The sequence below is a fragment of the Lepus europaeus genome, chromosome 15, assembly GCF_033115175.1.
Source record: "Lepus europaeus isolate LE1 chromosome 15, mLepTim1.pri, whole genome shotgun sequence".
In the NCBI taxonomy this organism is placed as follows: Eukaryota; Metazoa; Chordata; class Mammalia; order Lagomorpha; family Leporidae; genus Lepus; species Lepus europaeus.
This window is the reverse complement of record NC_084841.1, coordinates 60,621,907-60,642,315: the sequence shown is the minus strand read 5'-3', so window position 1 is coordinate 60,642,315 and position 20,409 is coordinate 60,621,907. Positions and strand designations below refer to the sequence as shown.

The 20,409-nt window shown below is 40.2% G+C and overlaps 1 protein-coding gene across 4 annotated transcripts in view; it reads left to right on the top strand.

Annotated features, from left to right (window-relative positions):
• GFM2 (GTP dependent ribosome recycling factor mitochondrial 2) overlaps window positions 1-20,409 on the top strand; it is a 63,154-nt gene that overhangs the window by 42,069 nt on the left and 676 nt on the right. For all 4 annotated transcript variants that reach the window (XM_062212252.1, XM_062212251.1, XM_062212249.1 and 1 more), the window contains 5 exons: window positions 5,424-5,500; window positions 9,677-9,815; window positions 13,474-13,653; window positions 13,844-13,959; window positions 19,525-19,707. In XM_062212252.1, the coding sequence (XP_062068236.1) occupies window positions 5,424-5,500; window positions 9,677-9,815; window positions 13,474-13,653; window positions 13,844-13,959; window positions 19,525-19,707 (695 nt within the window). The remainder of the gene's footprint in view (window positions 1-5,423; window positions 5,501-9,676; window positions 9,816-13,473; window positions 13,654-13,843; window positions 13,960-19,524; window positions 19,708-20,409) is intronic.

The window sequence follows — 20,409 nt, the reverse complement described above, 5'->3', positions numbered from 1 at the left end:
TCATTGCAGTAGAGTATAAACCTTTTCCTATGCCCAGTCTTAAAGCTTCTAATGCTTGTGTTGTTAAAACGTTTTGCAGTTACACACCAACGACACAGACTAAACAATATCTGCTCATAGAAAATTTACGACCTTCCTTTTTGTATATGTGTATTTGTATAATATCCACAATATGTTTTTTCTAAAACAGGTGAAACAGCTAGCTTCTTTTTCTTAACTGTAATTTAGCAAAATAATAAAATACTGCAGTCAGATTTTTTAATTAAATTATTTGAAAGTTAATATTTAAGGAAAATTTGTTCAAGTATGAATGAGCAGATAAGATATAAAAGATTTATGCATATTGTGACTTAGTTTATGGGTGTGCTCCCGAGTTGCTTAGTCACCATGCACTGTCTTTATTTAAATATATGTATTCATATGTAATGATTATAGTACAAAAGAATGAGACGGTACATTATTCCTAATACTAAGGATAGTGCTTTTAAGTGTCAAAGGGTAATATTGCTCTCTTCAAAAAATGACTCTTTTATTTTGGGATCCAGACTTTTCTGTGATAACATTTCTATTTAATATATTTTTCTCCTCTCAAGAAGAAAAAACATGTTCTTTCTTGATTGTCCCTTTTAGCAGACCAAATATTGCCTCTCTGCCATAGATATCTACTATCAATAATACTATAATTTGACATTCTGAATCATAGACCTATGATTTTTAAAATCTACTTATTCTTTGAAAGAAAACAACCATTACTTAAAATTTCCTGTATAACTTATTTCAGATAATTTTATATTAGTTTAAACTTAGACATGCTTAGTGATTAGAATCTTCAATCCAGGTAACACATAATTCTGTTTTTATTTTTCTGTATGCAACTAAAAAAGTAATTGGGTGATATTCTAGTATGTTCAGAAGTAGTTAATTTTTTTTTTGACAGAGTGGACAGAGAGAGAGACAGAGAGAAAGGTCTTCCTTCCGTTGGTTCACCCTCCAATGGCAGCGTGCTGTGGCCGGCGCACCGCTCTGATCCGAAGCCAGGAGCCAGGTGCTTCTCCTGGTCTCTCATGCGGGTGCAGGGCCCAAGCACCTGGGCCATCCTCCACTGCCCTCCCTGGCCACAGCAGAGAGCTGGCCTGGAAGAGGAGCAACCAGGACAGAATCCGGCGCCCCGACTGGGACTAGAACCCGGGGTGCTGGCGCCGCAGGCGGAGGATTAGCCTAGTGAGCTGCAGCATCGGCCAGAAGTAGTTTTTTTGTTTTTTGGTTTTTTTTTTTTTTTTTTTTTTTTTTTTTTTTTTTTTTGACAGGCAGAGTGGATAGTGAGAGAGAGAGAAAGGTCTTCCTTTTTGCCGTTGGTTCACCCTCCAATGGCCGCTGCGGCCCGCGCAGAAGTAGTTAATTTTAAAAACTAATTTCTGAAATGATTTAGTCTCCTGAGAGCATAGAGTTTGTTTTCTGTACATTTGTTTCAAACCAGCTACTGTAGATGAGCAATCCATTCTTGGTTTTTATTTGCCATGAACTTACTAAGTTTTCATTTAGTCAAATGATTTTTAATGATGAGTTTTCTATGCAGACATTAAAATAGCAATCATTTCATTGTAAATAGTCAAAATTTCCAGATTACTGACAAATTTTTGGAAACAAATCTATGGGTAATAAATGTTAATTAGAACCGTGTACTGTGGTGTAGTTATCACACAGTTTAAACAGGTAGCAAAAATAGATGCTTGATATTTCTGAATTGTGTTAATTTTTCTGCTGTATTCCAACTGACCAATATTAAGAATGCATCTTTTATAAATGGGTGCTAATTGGTAATGAAAATAATTTAGTAATGGATTATATAGGATGTTGATAATGAAGCCATATGTTTTTGCCTGGATTTTTTAAATGTTTTTTCTTTTAACATTCATTTATTTACTTAAAAGTCAGAGTTACAGAGAGAGAGAGATTGATCCTATATACACTGATTCACTCCCTAGATGGCTGTAACAGCCAGGGCAAGGCTGGTCCAGGCAGAAGCCAGGAGCCAGGAGCTTCATCAAGGTATTCCTTGTGGGTGGCAGGGGCCCAAACGCTTGGGTTATATTCCACTGCTTTTCCTAGATCATCAGCAGGGAGCTTGATTGGAAATCGAGCAGTCAGGACAAAAACCGGTGCCCATAAGGGATGCCAGCGAACACAGGTGGCAGCTTTACCCACTGTGCAACAACTCTAGCTCCTGGATTTAAAAATTTATAAGTCATTTTGTTTTACTTTAAACAACATAAACCATTGTTTCAGTTATATAAATCACAAAGCCGTGTTGTGGCATAGCATAATAAGCCTCTGCCCGCAACACCAGCATCCGTTATGGGAGTCATTTTGAGATCCAGTTGCTCTACTTCCAATCCAGCTCCCTGCTGTGTGCCAGGGAAAGCAACAGAGGATGGCCCACGTGCTTGGGCCCCTGCACCTATGTGGGAGACCCAGAAGAATCTCCAGGTTCCTGGCTTCAGCCTGGGCCAGCCCTGGCCATTGTGGCCATTTGGGGAGTGAACCAGCAGATGAAGATCTCTGCCTCTCCTCTCACTGCAACTCTGCTTTTCAAATTAAAAATAAATTAAAAGTAATATAAATCAGCAAGATCTTATTTATGGCAAGAAATATCCTATTAAAATGTTGTGCTGTAACATAGTAAAATGTAAATGTTTTCCCATAGTTTTTTATCATTGTGAAATAAAACTGTATTATGACTTTAAAAAAGAAATTATCTAAATTGATGCATTTTATCCTTGAATATGAATATCTCTTGAAATTCTCATTAAAATTTAGGTTCTGACTCAGTAGATCTAGAACCTAAGATACTGCAGGCTCCAGGTGAAGCTAGTGTTATTGGCCCTTAGAACCCCACTTTGGCCGGCGCCCTGGTTTACTAGGCTAATCCTCCACCTGCAGCGCCAGCACCCCAGGTTCTAGTCCCGGTTGGGGCACCGGATTCTGTCCCGATTGCTCCTCTTCCAGTCCAGCTCTCTGCTGTGGCCCAGGAAGGCAGTGGAGGATGGCCCAAGTGCTTGGGCTCTGCACCCCATGGGAGACCAGGAGGAAGCACCTGGCTCCTGGCTTAGGATCGGCGCAGCACATCAGCCGCAGAGTGCCAGCCATAACAACCATTTGTGGGGGGTGAACCAACAGAAGGAAGACCTTTCTCTCTCTCTCTCACTGTCTAACTCTGCCTGTCAAAAAAAAAAAAAAAAAAAGGACCCCACTGTGAGGTATGGCTCGAGAATGACTTTGTCTGTTAGAAATATAACGTGATCCACATGTGTAATTTAAAATTTTCTTAAACCCCTATTACAAAATGGAAAGAAACTAATGAGATTAATTTTAATAATAAATTTCACTTAACCTGGTATAACAAAATATTATTTCGATGTGAAATCATACAAAAATGTGTTAATGAGGAGCAGCATTTAGCTTCTCATTTAAGATACCTAAATAGCACATTGGAGTACCTAGGTTCTATCCTTGGCTCTGGCTCTGGACTCCGGCTTCCTGTTTATGTATACCCTGGGAACCAGCAGTGATAGCTCAAGTTATTGGGCTCCTGTCGCCCACTGTAGACCAGGACTGCATTCCTGGCTCCCAGTTTTGGTCCTGCCAATTATGGGCATTTGAGGAATGAATCAGTGGATGGAAGTACTTTCTCTGTCTCAATCAACCATAAAAAATATATTAAGTATAAATTGTTACCGGAGAAACTGCAGGGTTCTTGTCTTCGTGCAAGAAAGAATTCAGGCGTGAGACAGAGTAGTGGAAAGTAAAAGTAGCAAAGTTTATTAGGGAAGGGACATCCATAAGAACGGATGGGCACCTCTCCAGACAGGACCTAAGAGAGAATGCCCAGTCGCTCGGACTGGGGGTTGGGGGGAAGGAACGAGGTTACATGGTTGGGTGGAGAGATTACACCTGGCCAGACCAGGAGGGCGGCTCAGCAGAGAGGCAGAGGGCTCAGCGTGCAGTCCGGTTGGGGGTGGGGGGTGGGGGGTGGATTTAAGGAGATGGGTCTTGCCTCCCCACCTCTGCTCCTCTTGGAACAAAGGGTTTTTTGGATGTAAATAGAAAAACTTCTATCTGAGTTTTCTCTCAAAGGACTTTATGGATGCAAACACTATCAGACAGGAGGAAGGGTGAGCAGGACCCCCTAGAGAATTGGGATCTGGAGCAGGGTGTTTGAAATGCAGATACTGGGCTGCACCTGGGAGATTGTGGAAGATTGTCAGGCAGAAGGGGTAGAGACCTCCACCTGGCAGGTTATCAGGTAGAAGGGGGCAGGGCAGGGCAGGATGTGAATACCAGGCTGCCCCTGAAACACCATCAGGATGACTTTGAGATGCAGCATATCCTGGACATAGATGTCTTCTCTTTAGGCCTTTATGTCACACACACATAAGCTCATAACTGACTTCCTACCTAACAAAATGAGATATTTTACATTCATTTATTCATATATAGTCTTTAAAAACCTGAGGCATGTATTTTAAATTTGTAGCATGTGTCACTTCAGACTAGTAACACCTACAAATGGCTACCATTTGGACTGCACAGGTATATCTAAGAATACTGCACATAAGACTATAAGTTTGGCTCATTAAATATTAGCTAGTTCTTTTTTCAACTATTCTTATGTCTATAGAACTTCTGATATCTTTTTTAAAGGGTGATTATCCTTAGTAATAAATTTGAATATCACTTTACTATAGATGTATATGGTACAGATAATACATTCCTATTCTGTAGTTGTGATAATTCATCATTGAATGATTGTTTTAGTATCTTTATTCACCGTGTAATTCTCACCTCCTTTTGCCATTTTCTCATTATTACCTGTGTTTCTGAAGAGATTTTGCTTTTTTATCAACTCCTAGATTGATCTTTGCAAAATATAATCAGATTGATGCCTCTATTAAAAACTTCAGTGGTTTCCCAGTGCAAATTCAAACTGAATCACCATGGTTTATAAGAGCTTCCACAATATGATCCCTGCCACACATCCTCCCTCATCTGTTGCTACCCTTTCTGCCTTTTGCACTCTAGTCTTTAGCTACTAGCCTTCTTGTAGTTTTTCCAGCAGTTTTTGCAAATTGTTTCTTGCACAGCCATTCCCTTAATCTGGAATTATTTTCTTTAGGATTGGGCTTACAGGTTTCTTTTCATTTGTGTCTTACACCCAAATCATGATGGAAAGGACTTCCCATATCACTCATTCTCAAGTAGTCTCTATCACTTTTGTATCACTTTTTTTTCTTCTCTATGAGGCATTTATAGCTATATTAAATTTTGCTTTGCAAAATTTGCTTGTTCAACTGTTTTCCCCACTAGAACTTAAAGTAAGTTACTTGAAAAATGAAATGTAAATAATGATGTTTTTTATCACATAGATTTGGATCATGCATTGAAATGTCTTCAACGTGAAGATCCCAGTTTGAAAGTGAGACTAGATCCTGACTCTGGACAAGTAGGAATTTATGACTTTATTTAGCTTTTCTATATTGTGTTTGTGTATGTATGTGTGTGTGCATATAACTAAAACATTGATTGGTCTGTGCCCCTAAACAAAACATTCTTTTTGATCTTTCATAATATAAATTTGTGATTATTTATGTTGATTCCCAAGCTAAATAGATAAATTCCTCTTACTTCTTGTTAGGAAGAGTTGAAGATTGGTGCCACCCCAAATGGGGCACCAAAATGTTAGGAAAAGAGTCGCAGAATAGAAAGGACACAGTGTACAACTTCATAAAGGTGGGTGACCAGCTACCCACATGCACATTGATGGAACATGTGGCTGAAGGCCCAGACCCCCAGGGGCCGGGCCTTTTTAAGGAGGGCTAGGGCTGGTGTGGGGATAGGGGGCCGCAGTGGGAGGGGAATTCCTGGGACAGGGCTGGCCCTTGGGAACCTGGAAAAGAATGCAGGGTCCGATGTGAGACCCAATTGAGATTCAAGGGCAAGGAATACATTCCAATGTTTATCTGTCTTTTGGGCAATGAGCAAGAATGGGTGAAGCATATGTCTTTGTTCCATCACTTCCCTATTATAATAATTATACTTCACATATATAAACTACTCCTCAACATTTTCCACCTTCCATTAGAGACTTATGAAATACTAAGATGAGGTTTAACCCTTTAAGGCTTTTATGCTTACAGAAGAAGCACAGTAGAGGGAGGATTGGAAGATGCTGCTAATGTTAGTAACATACTTAAAAAGATAAGAAATGATAGATTGTTAGCCGGCGCCGCGGCTCACTAGGCTAATCCTCCGCCTTGCGGCGCCGGCACACCGGGTTCTAGTCCCGGTCGGGGCACCGATCCTGTCCCGGTTGCCCCTCTTCCAGGCCAGCTCTCTGCTGTGGCCAGGGAGTGCAGTGGAGGATGGCCCAGGTCCTTGGGCCCTGCACCCCATGGGAGACCAGGATAAGCACCTGGCTCCTGCCATCGGATCAGCGCGGTGCGCCGGCCGCAGCGCGCTACCGCGGCGGCCATTGGAGGGTGAACCAACGGCAAAAGGAAGACCTTTCTCTCTGTCTCTCTCTCGCTGTCCACTCTGCCTATCAAAAAAAATAAAATAAAATAAAAATAAAATAAAATAAAAAAAAAGAAATGATAGATTGTAGTCTAACAATGTGATAGGAAGTAAAAGATTGGAGAGTAGGTGCTATGGTATAAAGCACAGTAGAAGAACAGACATTTTCAAGAAAAGATTAAATTAGCTGGCATTGTGGCTCAGCTGGTTAAGCCACTGCTTGCAACTCTCGCATCCCATGTTAGAGTGCCACTTCAAGTCCTCGTTATTCTGCTTCTGATCCAGCTCCCTGCTAATAAACCTGGGAAGGCAGTGGAAGATGGCTCAAGTGCATGCCCCTGCCACCCATGTGAGCCTGGCCCAGCCCTGGCTGTTTCAGCCAAATTTTGGGGAGTAAACCAGCAAATAGAAAAAAAATTATTAAATTACATTCTGCCTTCTCTTTTAGAAGGGCAGAGTATATTATACAAAAGACTTTAGAAAGAATTCCTTAAAACCAAAATTGTCTTTAAAAGAATAAACTGATTTAGTTTATCAGGAAAATATAGAATACTCAGTTTTCCAAAATGGAAGCTAAGTGAGGGGGTAGTGATTAATTTAATTGATCATGATGGCTACGATGACAGTAAGTAAAATCAAACTTTTTTTTTTTTAAGATTTATTTATTTGAAAGGCAGAGTTACAGAGAGGTCCAGACAGAGAGAGAGAGTGAAAGAGAGGTTTTCCATCTGCCTGTTCACTCCCCAAATGGCTGCAATGGCTAGAGCGGGGCCGATCTGAAGCCAGTAGAAGGAGCTTCAAAGAATTTGGACCATCCTCTACTGCTTTCTCAGGCCATAGCAGATCAGAAGTAGAGCAGCTGGGACTCAAAACAGCACCCATATGGGATGCCAGCACTGCAGGCAGAGGCTTTAACCACTACACCACAGCGCCAGCCCCCAAAACTTTATATAAAAAAACTTTTATTTTAAAAGTGACAGTTTTTTTAAAAAATAGCAAATATAGAAATAAAAAAGTAAAGAATTATAGTCCTTTTTTCTGTCCCTTATCCCATTCTATGAAGATTAATATGAAAACTTGGTAAATAGCCTTCTACACATTTTTTTTTTAAATATCTGTTCTTATTTGCTATACAGAAAGTGTTTTTCTGGATATATAAACCATTTTATCTGTTACTTTACAATTTGCTTTTTGCCCCCAAATAATTCACTTAAAAAAAAAAGATTTGGGGCTATTGCTGCGGTGCAGCAGGTTAACGCCCTGGCCTGGGGCGCTGGCATCCCATGTGGTCGCCAGTTCTAGTCCAGGCTGCTTCTCTTCCAATCCAGCTCTCTGCTGTGGCCAGGGAAAGCAGTACAAGATGGCCCAAATCCTTGGCCCCCTGTACCCACATGGGAGACCCAGAGGAAGCTCTTGGCTCCTGGCTTCAGATCGGCGCAGCTCTGGCCATTGTGGCCAGTTGGGGAGTGACCAGCAGATGAAGGACCTCTCTCTCTCTCTCTGCCTCTCTCTCTCTCTCTGCCTCTCCTTTCTCTATGTAACTCTAACTTTAAAATAAATATTTTTTTTTAAAAAAAGGTTGATTTATTATTTTAAGGCAGAGAGATGGAGAGACAGAGAGATATTCCAGTCTGCTGTTTTTACTCCCCAAATGGCCACAAAGGCTGGGGCTGAACCAAGCTGAAGCCAGAAGCCTAGAACTCATCCAGATTTCCCACATCCCCTACCTTCCCAAATGTATTAACAGGGTTGGATTGGAAGTGAAGCAGCTGAGACTGTAAATGGCACTCCAGTATAGGATGTTAGCACCACAGGGGGTGACTTAACAGTGTACCACAATGCTGCCCATGCACACAAATAATTCACTTTTTAACTATATTAACAAAGTTAGCAATCATATGCCAAGTAATTTCTTCTTTTTAAAATATTAGGATTTTTATGACAGCAAAAAGATACAAATTAAAAGCAGCCAAAGGAAGAGAAAACATAGGGCAAAACCTGGGAGGGTTCCATATGCAAATCCTTCTTCATCCTTTGGAACATGTTATCCTCTGGCAAAGATCAGAGAAGCTCAGCTGAGCCATTAGTGTCCAGAGTTTTTATTGTGACTTGATCAGATACTGGTCATGTGTTTGACCTTTGGTCTCTAGCCTCCCTGCATGTTTTGGGCTAATGCTTTTAGTGTCCAGTTCAGAGGTTAACTGGTGTGCTCTAAAGTCCATGTCATAAATTTCATTAGTAAACAATGTGGACAAAGCCAGTAGGCAAACAAAGGCACTTCTATCAGGAAGGACATTTCAAGGGCCTTGAAATTTCTCTCAGTAGCTAAGAGCAAAGGCCATATCTTTCTTTGGATTAAGTTAATTCATCACCAAACAGAAGGCATATGAATAAGAAAGAGCAAATATGTCCACCTTGCCCTATGCTCTTTCTCATACACAAGCATCTTGTTTAGGTATAACCATTGATGCTAAAAAGAAATAGATATCTCTTTGGCTTTAGTGAAAATTTGATGGTTCTTGCAAAGACCCAAAACAACATTGGCTCGAAACAAGTAAAAATCAGCGTCCATCTTACATGAAGGATCAAGTTAGTGTGGAGGTTTAAAGCTATAAAGTGCCAAAATGGGTAGGAAGTGCCCATATGGTTGGGAAATGTTTTGTCATCCCCCATTCAAAGGCGTTACCCTCATCTACTTGTTTCAAGACAGTTGCCTATGTCTTCTTTGAGAAAAGAGCTTTACCTTTCTCAAGTGCACAGTTCAGAAGTTGTCAGCATCAGTTAATTCATGTTATTTTGGCCAGAATTTACCTTTCTAGTTGAAGAGTGTAATCTAAGCTCTGTGCCACCCATCCAACTAATAATTGAACTGTCATGGAAAGAGAAAATAGCTAAGTAGTTCTCTTGTAATAATGTATTATTCCAGTCAGAAAAGTAAAAAACAGTGTTTTGGTGAAAGAACCTTCACCCTCACCAAAGAAAAAACTGCAAAAGAAATTCAATTCATAATTAATTTAAAAGATAATATTTGTCAACACCATACCTTTATATATTATTTTGTGACAAATGTAATTTTTTTCTTAATCTCTTATTTTCTTATAACCAGACTGTTCTGTGTGGGATGGGGGAGTTACATATTGAGATTATTCATGACCGAATCAAGAGGGAATATGGACTGGACACCTATCTAGGGCCTCTCCAGGTGGCGTACCGAGAGACCATCCTAAGTGCAGTTCGTGCCACAGGTAAAATGTAAAACATTTAGTGCTGTTGCTGTTTTTGTTTCTTTCTGTTTATGTGTTTAAAGTAGGGTTCACAGTCACTAACCTAGTATCTTCTAGAAGAGGAGAAAGTCTTTGTATTTTTTTTTTTTTTTTGGTTGTTGTTTATTAGGACTTTTTGCTTGTTATAATGGCAGAATGCCCTATCCCATTTCCACCCATAACATCTGCTGGATGAGTAATGCGTCAGACAATGTGATCTTCAGTGGTCATGGGATGTAGTAAGTCATTGAACTAGATGTCTTGTCCCAATCGTCACTGCTAGAACAAGTAGAAGAATTTTAATTCAGTGTTATTTTTACACTATAAAGTGAGTGAAAATCAATTCCAATATTTAATAGATATAATCCTATTCTGCTGGAATTCTTCAAAAAGTGTGGTTTTTGCATTTCTATTCATAATTGTGAGAACTTACACTTTTTTTTAACATAATTTGGTTCCCTTAACTAAACTAACATAACAACAATTACTCTTCCTCACCTCTAAAGGAGAAAATATTAGTAGGTTTATAAAATAGTGTAGAAAAAGATGTTTAGGGTAACCAGGTGTTTTTAAGTACAACAATTTGTAAAAAGTCTTACAATTTACTGAAGCTTAAAAAATTAAACAAGTAGAATATAGGAACAAAGGACATAAAGAGGCTGGCGCCGCGGCTCAATAGGCTAATCCTCCGCCTGCGGCACCGGCACACCGGATTCTGTCCCGGGTGCTCCTCTTCCAGGCCAGCTCTCTGCTGTGGCCTGGGAGTGCAGTGGAGGATGGCCCAAGTGCTTGGGCCCTGCACCTGCATGGGAGACCAGGAGAAGCACCTGGCTCCTGTCTTCGGATCAGCGCAATGCGCCATCCATGGCAGCCATTGGAGGGTGAACCAACGGCAAAGGAAGACCTTTCTCTCTGTCTCTCTCACTGTCCACTCTGCCTGTCAAAAAAAAAGGACATGAAGAGTTCTGTTATTTGTATTTGTATATCTGTTAAAACTAAAAATTCTAGGAAAATATGAAATATTGTACATTAATATCTGAGCTAGTTAGAATGTAATAGAAATTTCTAGTGATCAAAAAGGAACTAGGTGCATGATTCTAGAAAAACAAGACAGCCATGACTATAGCCTTTTTGAATATAACAGCCATCTTTGCCCTTCTGACAGTTATTGCAAACTTTATGGAATAAAGGAAGTCATTAGATACATGGAAGTCATTAGATACATGGAACCCTGGAATATCCCTTTCCTATTGCTTGAAATGTTAACATTTCTTGAGAAACTGCTGGTGCACTTAGGTTAGCCGTGGACCACCTTTGTGTTAACATACAAACCCCCTAGTACTAACAGGTAGTACAGACAGCCGTATGTCTTATAGCCAACTGTGACCACACTTCTGTGCGTAAGTCCTTCCAGTAAGTGATCCTCTTGTAATCTTGCGTTTGTCCTCTTTCTTCAGTCTCACCGCACTTTTTACTTTTATTCATGGTTCTCATAAAACAGGTTTTTCTGAAACAATAAATATTCTGCAGGATTCTATACTTATCTCTGACTCCACACTTTAGGGCCACAGCTCCACGGAAAGAGCTGGGAAAAGTCTTCTGCACGAAAGCAGAGAGCAAGGAAACTTGTCTGGATATAAGGGCAGGGAGAAATCTCTGAGAATTTACAAGTATAGTCTTCTAATAAAGGCTTTTAGCTTAAATTCATAGAACCCGTATGACCCAAAAAACTCCAAAGCAAGAAGAGTTTAGTGTATAGTACTTATAGATTGTTAGTATCCCAAGGAACCCTGAAAAAAGAGAGGGCCTCTCCAGACAAATTATCTTCAACCCAGGTCTACAGGAAATTCTACAAATAAGGAATATGAACTCAGAGTTAATTTTCTCTTAGATTACAGAAACATGAAAAAAAGCAGTTAGCAAAATGTCAATAGGAACAACAAATATCAGACAGATCCCAAAGCTTCAAATAATGGAATTATGAGATGCAATGCAGAATCTAAAATAAGTATATTTGTTATTTTTGAAGATACAAAAGGGGATAGAAAGTATTAGTAAGAAACAAAAGACTTGGGCCTGGTGTTGGAGTGTAGTGGGTAAAGCTGTCACCTAGCACCGCTGGCATCCCATTTGGATGCTGTTTCATATCCCAGCTGCTCCACTTCCTATCCAGCTCTCTGCTAGTGGTCTGGGAAAAATAGTAGAAGATGGCCCAAGTGCTTGGGCCTCTGCACCCTCGTGGGAGACCTGGATAAAGCTCCTGGCTTCTGCCTTGCCAATCCCCAATCATTGTGGCCATCTGGAGAGTGAACCAGAGAATAGACGATTTCTCTGTCTCTCCCTCTGCGATTCTTTCAAATAAATAGGTTTAAAAAAGAAAGAAAGAAAGAAACAGAAGACTATCAGAGTAACCAGGCAATGTAAAATGGGACATGAAAAAGAAAGGAAATGCTTAAACTAACAATGAGGGCTTAAGGACACAGGTTCACCTTGAAGTAGCTCTACTGCCAAACTTGAAAGTCAAGATAATTAAGAGTGATAACTACAGACCACTGAGAAAAAACAGGAATTCACAAGTCTATAGTGACAATACATTGATAAAGAACAGGAAGAAGGAGAAAGGTTCTTCCTCATAGTGGAATGCCAAATGCTGACTCAGATACCAACGAAGAGGGCTGGAAACAGAAAATGACCAGATGACTCTCAAACATATGGAACAAAAAAAGCAAGCTGCAGACTATATATACTATAATAACAAATTCAAAATGAAGCAGAAATAAACTATGTTGTTTAATGAAACATGCATGTTTGATGTAGCTCTAAAGAAATTTAGCAGAGTGATTATGTAAAAAATAATTGTTGCTTCAGAAGACTTTTAGGTACTGGTCATCTGTTTCTTTAGTAGTTTCAGATTTCATGAGTGTTCATTTTATTTTTATCTTATGCATATATGTTACAAAACATTTTGTAGTATAAAAATGAGTACAAAAAGGAATTGTGAAGAATTGTAGACAACTATTTGTTGTTTTGAATTTGAGTCATGAATCATTGTCATGTGGCCAGTCACATAAACACAACAGTTTTGTTTTAGTAAAATATTGGGGATTGCTAATAGCTGTTGCTGGTTAGCAAACTGGGGCTATTGTTTTCAGTTTTACAAACAAAACAAAACATGGTACTAGCTTTGTAGGAAAGAAATCATAAACATTAAGGATGTAAAATATTACTGGAAGTGTGTACTAAATACAAGTTTCTGGGTTAGCAGGGTTAAAGGCCTTTTCATTAGCTAGCCTTTTGTACTCTTGAAATGTTTTATCATTTGATATATTTTAATAAAGTTTCTAATTAAAAGAATTTCTGTCACATGAGACGTTTTGAAAAATTCAAAAGCATGATCTTCATATGTGTCTTAACACATGTTAACACTAAAGCAATATTAATAGGTGATTAAGAACAGGTTTTTAGCATCGGTAAACATGGAAACAGATGCTTTGTTGATAGAACTACTTGCTTTAATCTTTTTTATACTATATTTAATGTTAATTTCTCCTCTGCTTTGTCTTCTATGAGACCTTGAGTTATTGATTTTGCTAAACTTCCAGAATAAATCTCGGACGTACCATAAGTAATTTGTTTTTAGATACCTTAGATAAAACTTTAGGAGACAAACGGCATCTCGTGACTGTAGACCTGGAAGTAAAGCCAACTCAGTCATCATCTGTTACACCAGTGATTGAGTATGCTGAGGATATTAGTGAAGATATTTTGAAGACCTCCCAGGAGGCCATTGAAAATGGAATTCACATGGCATGCCTTCAAGGTATAGTACTCAAGTAAGAGTAAACATAGTATCATACTCAACCATTTATCATTCCTTGCATTACAGAGTATTTGTCTTTTCCTTTGTTACTGTTTTCTCCCAATTTTTTTGCACTTTCAGCACTTCCTCACTATATATTGACATGGTGAGGAATAATACAATTAATATGCTTTTGTTCTCCCCTGCCTAGGCCCACTGCTCGGATCCCCAATTCAAGATGTGACAGTTACTTTACATTCACTGATAACTCATCCTGGTACTTCCACAACTATGATTTCTGCCTGTGTCTCAAGATGTATACAAAAGGTATAGAACTATCCTAATCTCTTTTGCTTTGACTACTGAGTGTAATTACCACTGGTCTCACAGACAGCTGTGCTTACAGAGCCTGACTTTGTATCTTTGCCTCCTAAGGCTTTTAGGCAGTAAGAGTTCTTACTGTGGAGAATCTTTATTTCTTTTAATTTTATTTATTTCTTGAGAGGCAGAGAGAGCTACCATCTGCTGGTTTACTCCCCACATACTCATAAGTGGCCAGGGCTGACTAAGGCTGAAGCCAAGAGCAGGGCACTCAATCCAGGTCTCCTACATAGTTGGCAGGAATCTAATTACCTAAGCTATCACCACTGCCTCTCAGGGCCTGTATTAGCAAGAAGCTAGAATCAGGAGCTGAGCTGAGAATCAGAACCAGGTATTCTGATATGAGACATGTCTTTGATTTCTTAATCATCAGATTTTTATCTAAAATGGTGTGGGGTTTTTTTTGTTTGTGTTTTTTACTTCTTTCTTTATTTGAGAGAGAGCACTCTCATCTACTGGTTCACTCCCCAGATGCCAGTGTTTGTAACAGCCCAGGCTATGGGCTGAAGCAAAGAGCCTGAACTCAATCCAGGTCGTCCACATGGATGGCAGGAACACAATCACTTGGGCTGTCACCTACATTAGTAGGTAGCTAGTCAAGAGCTGCCATTAGGAGCTGAACCGAGGCACTCTGGTAAGGGGTGCGAGTGTCTTAACTACAAGGCTAACTGCCCACCCCTGAAAAGAGGATCTTTGGAAATTACTGTGTAACACAGATCACTATTAAAATATCCTCTGATTTTGGCAAAGGGACATATCTCCTTAAGTGGTATGTATGCTTTCCCCGTTTCAGACACACAGATATTAGAGGCAAACTTGGTAGGGTTAAGGACAGATCTGGAGTTAGCTTGACCCAAAACAGACTACAAAGGATAGTGAAGACTTTTTTTTTTTTTTTTTTTTTTTTGACAGGCAGAGTGGACAATGAGAGAAAGAGACAGAGAGGAAGGTCTTCCTTTTTGCCGTTGGTTCACCCTCCAATGGCCGCTGCGGTCAGCGCATCTCGCTGATCCGAAGCCAGGAGCCAGGTGCTTCTCCTGGTCTCCCATGCAGGTGCAGGGCCCAAGCACTTGGGCCATCCTCCACTGCCTTCCCGGGCCATAGCAGAGAGCTGGCCTGGAAGAGGGACAACCGGGATAGAACCCGGTGTGCCGGCGCCGCAAGGCAGAGGATTAGCCTGTTAAGCTACGGCGCCAGCCTAGGATAGTGAAGATCTAATGTTGATTACAACTTTGTTTATTCAAGTAAGATTGCTTTAATCAAGGACCATTGAAAACAAGTTAGTCCCACTAAATAACAGGTTCAGTATAAGTATCATCCCTTCTCAGAGCATGAAGAAATGTGATTTTCTTGATGTAGTTACTTGGGGGAATGTCCTTGAGTGCTGCAGTCCCCTGGATTAACTCCCAGAAGTGTGGTGTGCTGCATGCTAATTCCATGTGTTCTTAGTGTTGAAATACCCTAGTTTTTTAGGTAACTGATTTTGCATTATAACTCTTGGATTTATTATCATTTTTCTGATACTTAAACTATGTTTAAGTCCTAATTTCCTTTTTTGTTTTTGTGTTTTTTTCTTTTTTGGAAGATTTATTTATTTGAAAGGCAGTGTTAAGGTGAGACAGAGAGCTTCCATCCACTGGTTCATTCCCCAGATGACTGCAGTGGCTAAAGCTGGACCAGACCAAAGCCAGGACCCTGGAACTCCATCCAGGTCTCCCATGGGAATGGCAGGGGCCCAAGTATTGGGGCCATCTTCTGTGCTTTCCCAGGCACATGATCGGGGAGTTGGATTGGAAGTGGAGCAGCCAGGACTTGTACCCGTGTTGCCATAGCTTCCCGCTGTGCCACCACAGCAACCCCGAGACCTAATTTTCTATAGACTTATTTGAATTCATAATTATAAAGTCACTTTTTAAAGATTTATTTATATATTTATTTATTTGAAAGTCAGAATTACAGAGAGAGAGGGGGAGACAGAGAGAAAAAGATCTCCCATCACTGGTTCTCCCCAGCTGGCCACAATGGCCACGGCTGTGCAAAATCAAAGCCAGGAGATTCACTAGGCTCTCCCACATGGGTGACTGGGGCCCAAACACTTGGGTCATCTTCCACTGCTTTTCCCAGGCCATTAACAGGGAGCTGGATTGGAAATAGAAAAACCAGGACATGAACTGTTACCCTTATGGGATGCTGGCATCACAGGCAGTTGCTTTACCCACTGGCCCTTGAAAAGTCAATTTAGATACTCAAAGCCCCTGACTTCAGAAGGCTGAACTTAATGTCTTTCATGAGTTCAAATGCATACTTTAAAAACTTTTTGATTGAAACAAAACCAAAAAGCTTTGCTTTGAAAAAATAAGATTGAAACTGTGTTCACCTAAGAGTACAGGTAGAAATACCACCTGTTGGGGGCTGGCACATTGCATACTGTACTAAGCCTCCACCTGCAACGCCAGCATCCCACATGGGTGCCAATTCATGTCCCGGCTGCTCCTCTTGTTTTTTTTGTTGTTGTTGTTTGTTTGTTTCTTTATTTGAAAGTCAGAGTTACACAGAGAGAGAAGGAGAAGCAGAGAGAGAGAGAGGTCCTCCATCCGCTAGTTCACTCCCCAACTGGCTGCAATGGCTGGAGCTGAGCCGACTGAAGCCAGGAGCCAGGAGCCTCGAGCCTCCTACAGGTCTCCCATGTGGATGCAGGATCCCAAAGAATTGGGCCATTTTCCACTGCCTTCTCAGGCCATAGCAGAGAGCTAGATCAGAAGTGGAGTAGCCGGGACTAGAACTGGCACCCACATGGGATGCCAGCACTGCAGGCAGTGGCTTTACCTGCCATGCCACAGCGCCAGCCCTGTGGCTGCTCCTCTTCTGATCCAGCTCCCTAACAGCCTGGGAAAGCAGTTGACAATAGCCCAAGTGCTTGGGCCCCTGCACCTGCATGGGAGATGCAGAGGAAGCTCCTAGCTTCGGATTGGCCCAGCTCTGGCCGTTGTGGCCATCTGGGGAGTGAACCAGAAATCAGAATACCTTTCTCTCTCTCTCTCTCTCTCTCTCTCTCTCTCTCTCTCTCTAACTCTGCCTTTGAAATAAAGAACTAAAATCTTTTTTTTTTTTTAAACACCTGTAAAGTAGACATGATTATAATGGGGAGAACATTCACCTTCAAGTAGTTTTTTAAAGTTTCTCCTGAAATGATTTTACTATTGGAATAGTAATCTAGATGTTTCCCAATTAATGCCAAGCCCATCCTTCAAAATGTAAAATGCCTTCCAAAAATATCTCAGTTGATTAGCTTTTTAAGTAAGATTGTACTAGAGAACAGAAAACAACTTTAAGGGGGGCTTACCTCAAGTCTTTAGTTTGAATTCATTACTTTAAATTCCTAACAGAAGTGTTACCCTTGGCAATCTTCATCTAATGGGAAATCTCCTTCTGTCTGCTTTTGAGAAATTAATGTTGCTTCATACTTTTAATGAGACATTTGTATAGTGCATACAGTTCTTTGACCATTGAGAAGAGCACAAATAGGATGATTATATTTTGACTTTGTGATTTTAGTCAGGGAGTTAGAATATAGCCAAATATCCAAAGTATTAGAATGGATGGAGTATCATAAAATCTGGAAAGCAGGGAATTAGGGAGGACCCTTGGGAAGAAGTCGTTTGACCTGTTATGATTTTAGAGGATGTGTCCATGATAGGAGATATTCCAGACAGAGGAATAAAATAATCCATTTATATGTAAGATCAGATGAAGGAGGAGAGTACTAGAAAAATTGTGTTGAAAAAATAAAATGAAGTTGAGACTATAAATTTGCATTAAAGTATTTGAACTTTATTCTGACAATAGTGGGGAAGTGATTGGAGGAGTGAAGAAGTAATCTAGGATGGGAAATGGACTAGGTCTGACTTAGGATACAAGCAGTAGGAATGGAAATCTATTATTTTTATTTCAAAAGATATTTAAGGAGATGTCAGAGAAGGATAGAGATATTCTGTCCACTGGTTTGCTCCCCAGATTGTTGCAAAGGCCAGGGCTGGGCCAGGAACTCCATCTGGGTCTCCCACACGATTGACAGGGACCCAACTACTTGGGGCATTCTCACATGGTTTCTGAAGTGAATTAGCAGGGAGCTATACGGGCAGCACGTGAGCCAGGACTCAAATCAGCACTTTAGTATGGGATGCTGGCATTACAAACTGTGGCTTATTAGCCCACTGCACCACCATGCACCAGTCTCAGGAATAGAAATCTTACAGCCAACTTGAGGAGAAGTAAAAAGTCAAAGATGCATGTCTAAGTGAACTGAAGACTAGTAATGCCATCCAAAAGGGGAAAGCAGAGGCAAGTGGGAAAGAAAATAGTGAGCTCAGTTTGAGTCATGCTGGGGGGGCTAAAGGATATTCAGACACTATCCTGAAGCCAAAAGAGTACATTACTGGAGCACCCTGAGAGTGTGAGCTGGCCAGTATTAGGGGGAAGCTAGGTAGAAGGTATTTTTAAGGCTTTGCATTTAGGTAATATTGCCAAGGAAGATTGTGAAAAGAAAAAAGGTTAGCAGCAGTTCTGTGATCATAGTTACATGCCCTCTTTAGTTACACATAATGCAGTCCTTTCCTTAATTGTAGCATTTTTTCTCTTACTTTTACCTTTTACAACTTCATTTATTATGAAAGACATTTTTAGTTTTCATGTTTTCTTTATGTACATGTTTTTCTTAGCCTTTGAAGTCTAAGATTCTAAAGAGATTGTTAAATAAAAAATAGATAATGTGGGGCAGGTGATTGGCACAGTGGTTAAAATACTAATTGCAATGCCTGCATCCCATATTGGAGTGCCTGGTTTGAATATCTTGGCTTCTCTGCTTCCGGTCCAACTTCCTGCTAATATGTACCCTGGAAGGCAGCAGGTACTAGGATCCTTGACACCCTTGTGGGAGACCCAGATAAAGATCTGAGATCCTGGCTTCAGCCTGGCCCAGCCCTAGCTATTGTGGACATTTGGGGAATAAATCAGCAGATGAAGTCTGTCTCTCTGCCTTTCAAATAAATAAATAAAATTTAAAAGTATATATAAAGGAATAGATGGTATATTTCTTTTACTTTGCTGTGTTGAGTTTTTTTTATCCTCCCCCCACCCCCCAATATTTGTCTCCTTGATTACTGTCTTTGGCATGGCGCATGAACTATAACTTAAATGTCAAGAAAAATGACAAAAATAAGAGGTTTAAGTAGGAAGAAATCATTCAAAAAGGTGGACTGCTTCTGTGATGCTTGCACATGTTCACAGGTGTTCTGTTAATCAAAGTGGACATGCTGCTTTCAGTATATAAGCAAATTTTGAAGTTCTTGACTTATAAAATGTTGTCTTTTTAGAGAGTTAAAGCAAGCAAACTTGCTAAAGCCCTAGATTTAAAAGTTTGAGTGGTATGAGTAAGTTTTTATTAATCATTTTTAAATAGAAGTTTTGTTTTTGACTGATGAAAAGGGAATTAACATTCTTTAATTTCTTTAGGCTCTAAAGAAAGCTGATAAGCAAGTTTTAGAGCCTCTGATGAACCTTGAGGTTACTGTAACTAGAGAGTACCTCAGCCCTGTCCTGGCAGATCTGGCGCAAAGAAGAGGAAACATCCGAGAAATTCAGACTCGCCAGGATAACAGAGTTGTCATTGGATTTGTTCCCTTAGCAGAAATTATGGTAAGTGCTCCGTGACTGAAAAGTACATACTCTCTGTAATACAGAGTCTATATAGGACAAGTAAACATAGAAAATCAAAATACCTGAAAGAAGCATCAGGATTTTGAGTTAGAGAATGCATGTTAAATTTCAACCATGAGGAAGAATTAGAACTTTGGATTTAAATTATTGGAAAAATCCAGGAACTACAGCACTTCAAGGACCACAAAGATTGAGGCGCACTGTACCAAAGTATGGCTTAAGTCTAAATGACAGTTTTCCCTTGCAGGCATTTATCTTATGCTGCCATTGTCAGTTTAAGACAAGTATTGTTCTCTCCTGCTTTGCCTCTTCTGTTCTAGGACAGGCACCTGAGTGCTTGCCAAATAGGAAGGGCAGAGTTATCTTACCAAATGCCAATACCATAGAATCTCTGCATTACAGCCTACACTATGTTTTCTACCATCAATATTTTTTTTAAAAGCTTTTTTTTTTTAAAAGATTTTATTTATTTGAGAGAGTTACAGACAGTGAGAGGGAGAGGCAGAGAAAGGTCTTCCGTTTGCTGGTTCACTCCCCATATGGCCTCAACGGCCAGAGCTGCGCCGATCCAAAGCTAGGAGCCTTGAGCCTCCTTTCGGTCTCCCATGTGGGTGCAGGGGTCCAAGGACTTGAGCCATCTTCTACTGCTTTCCCAGGCCATAGCAGAGAGCTGGATGGGAA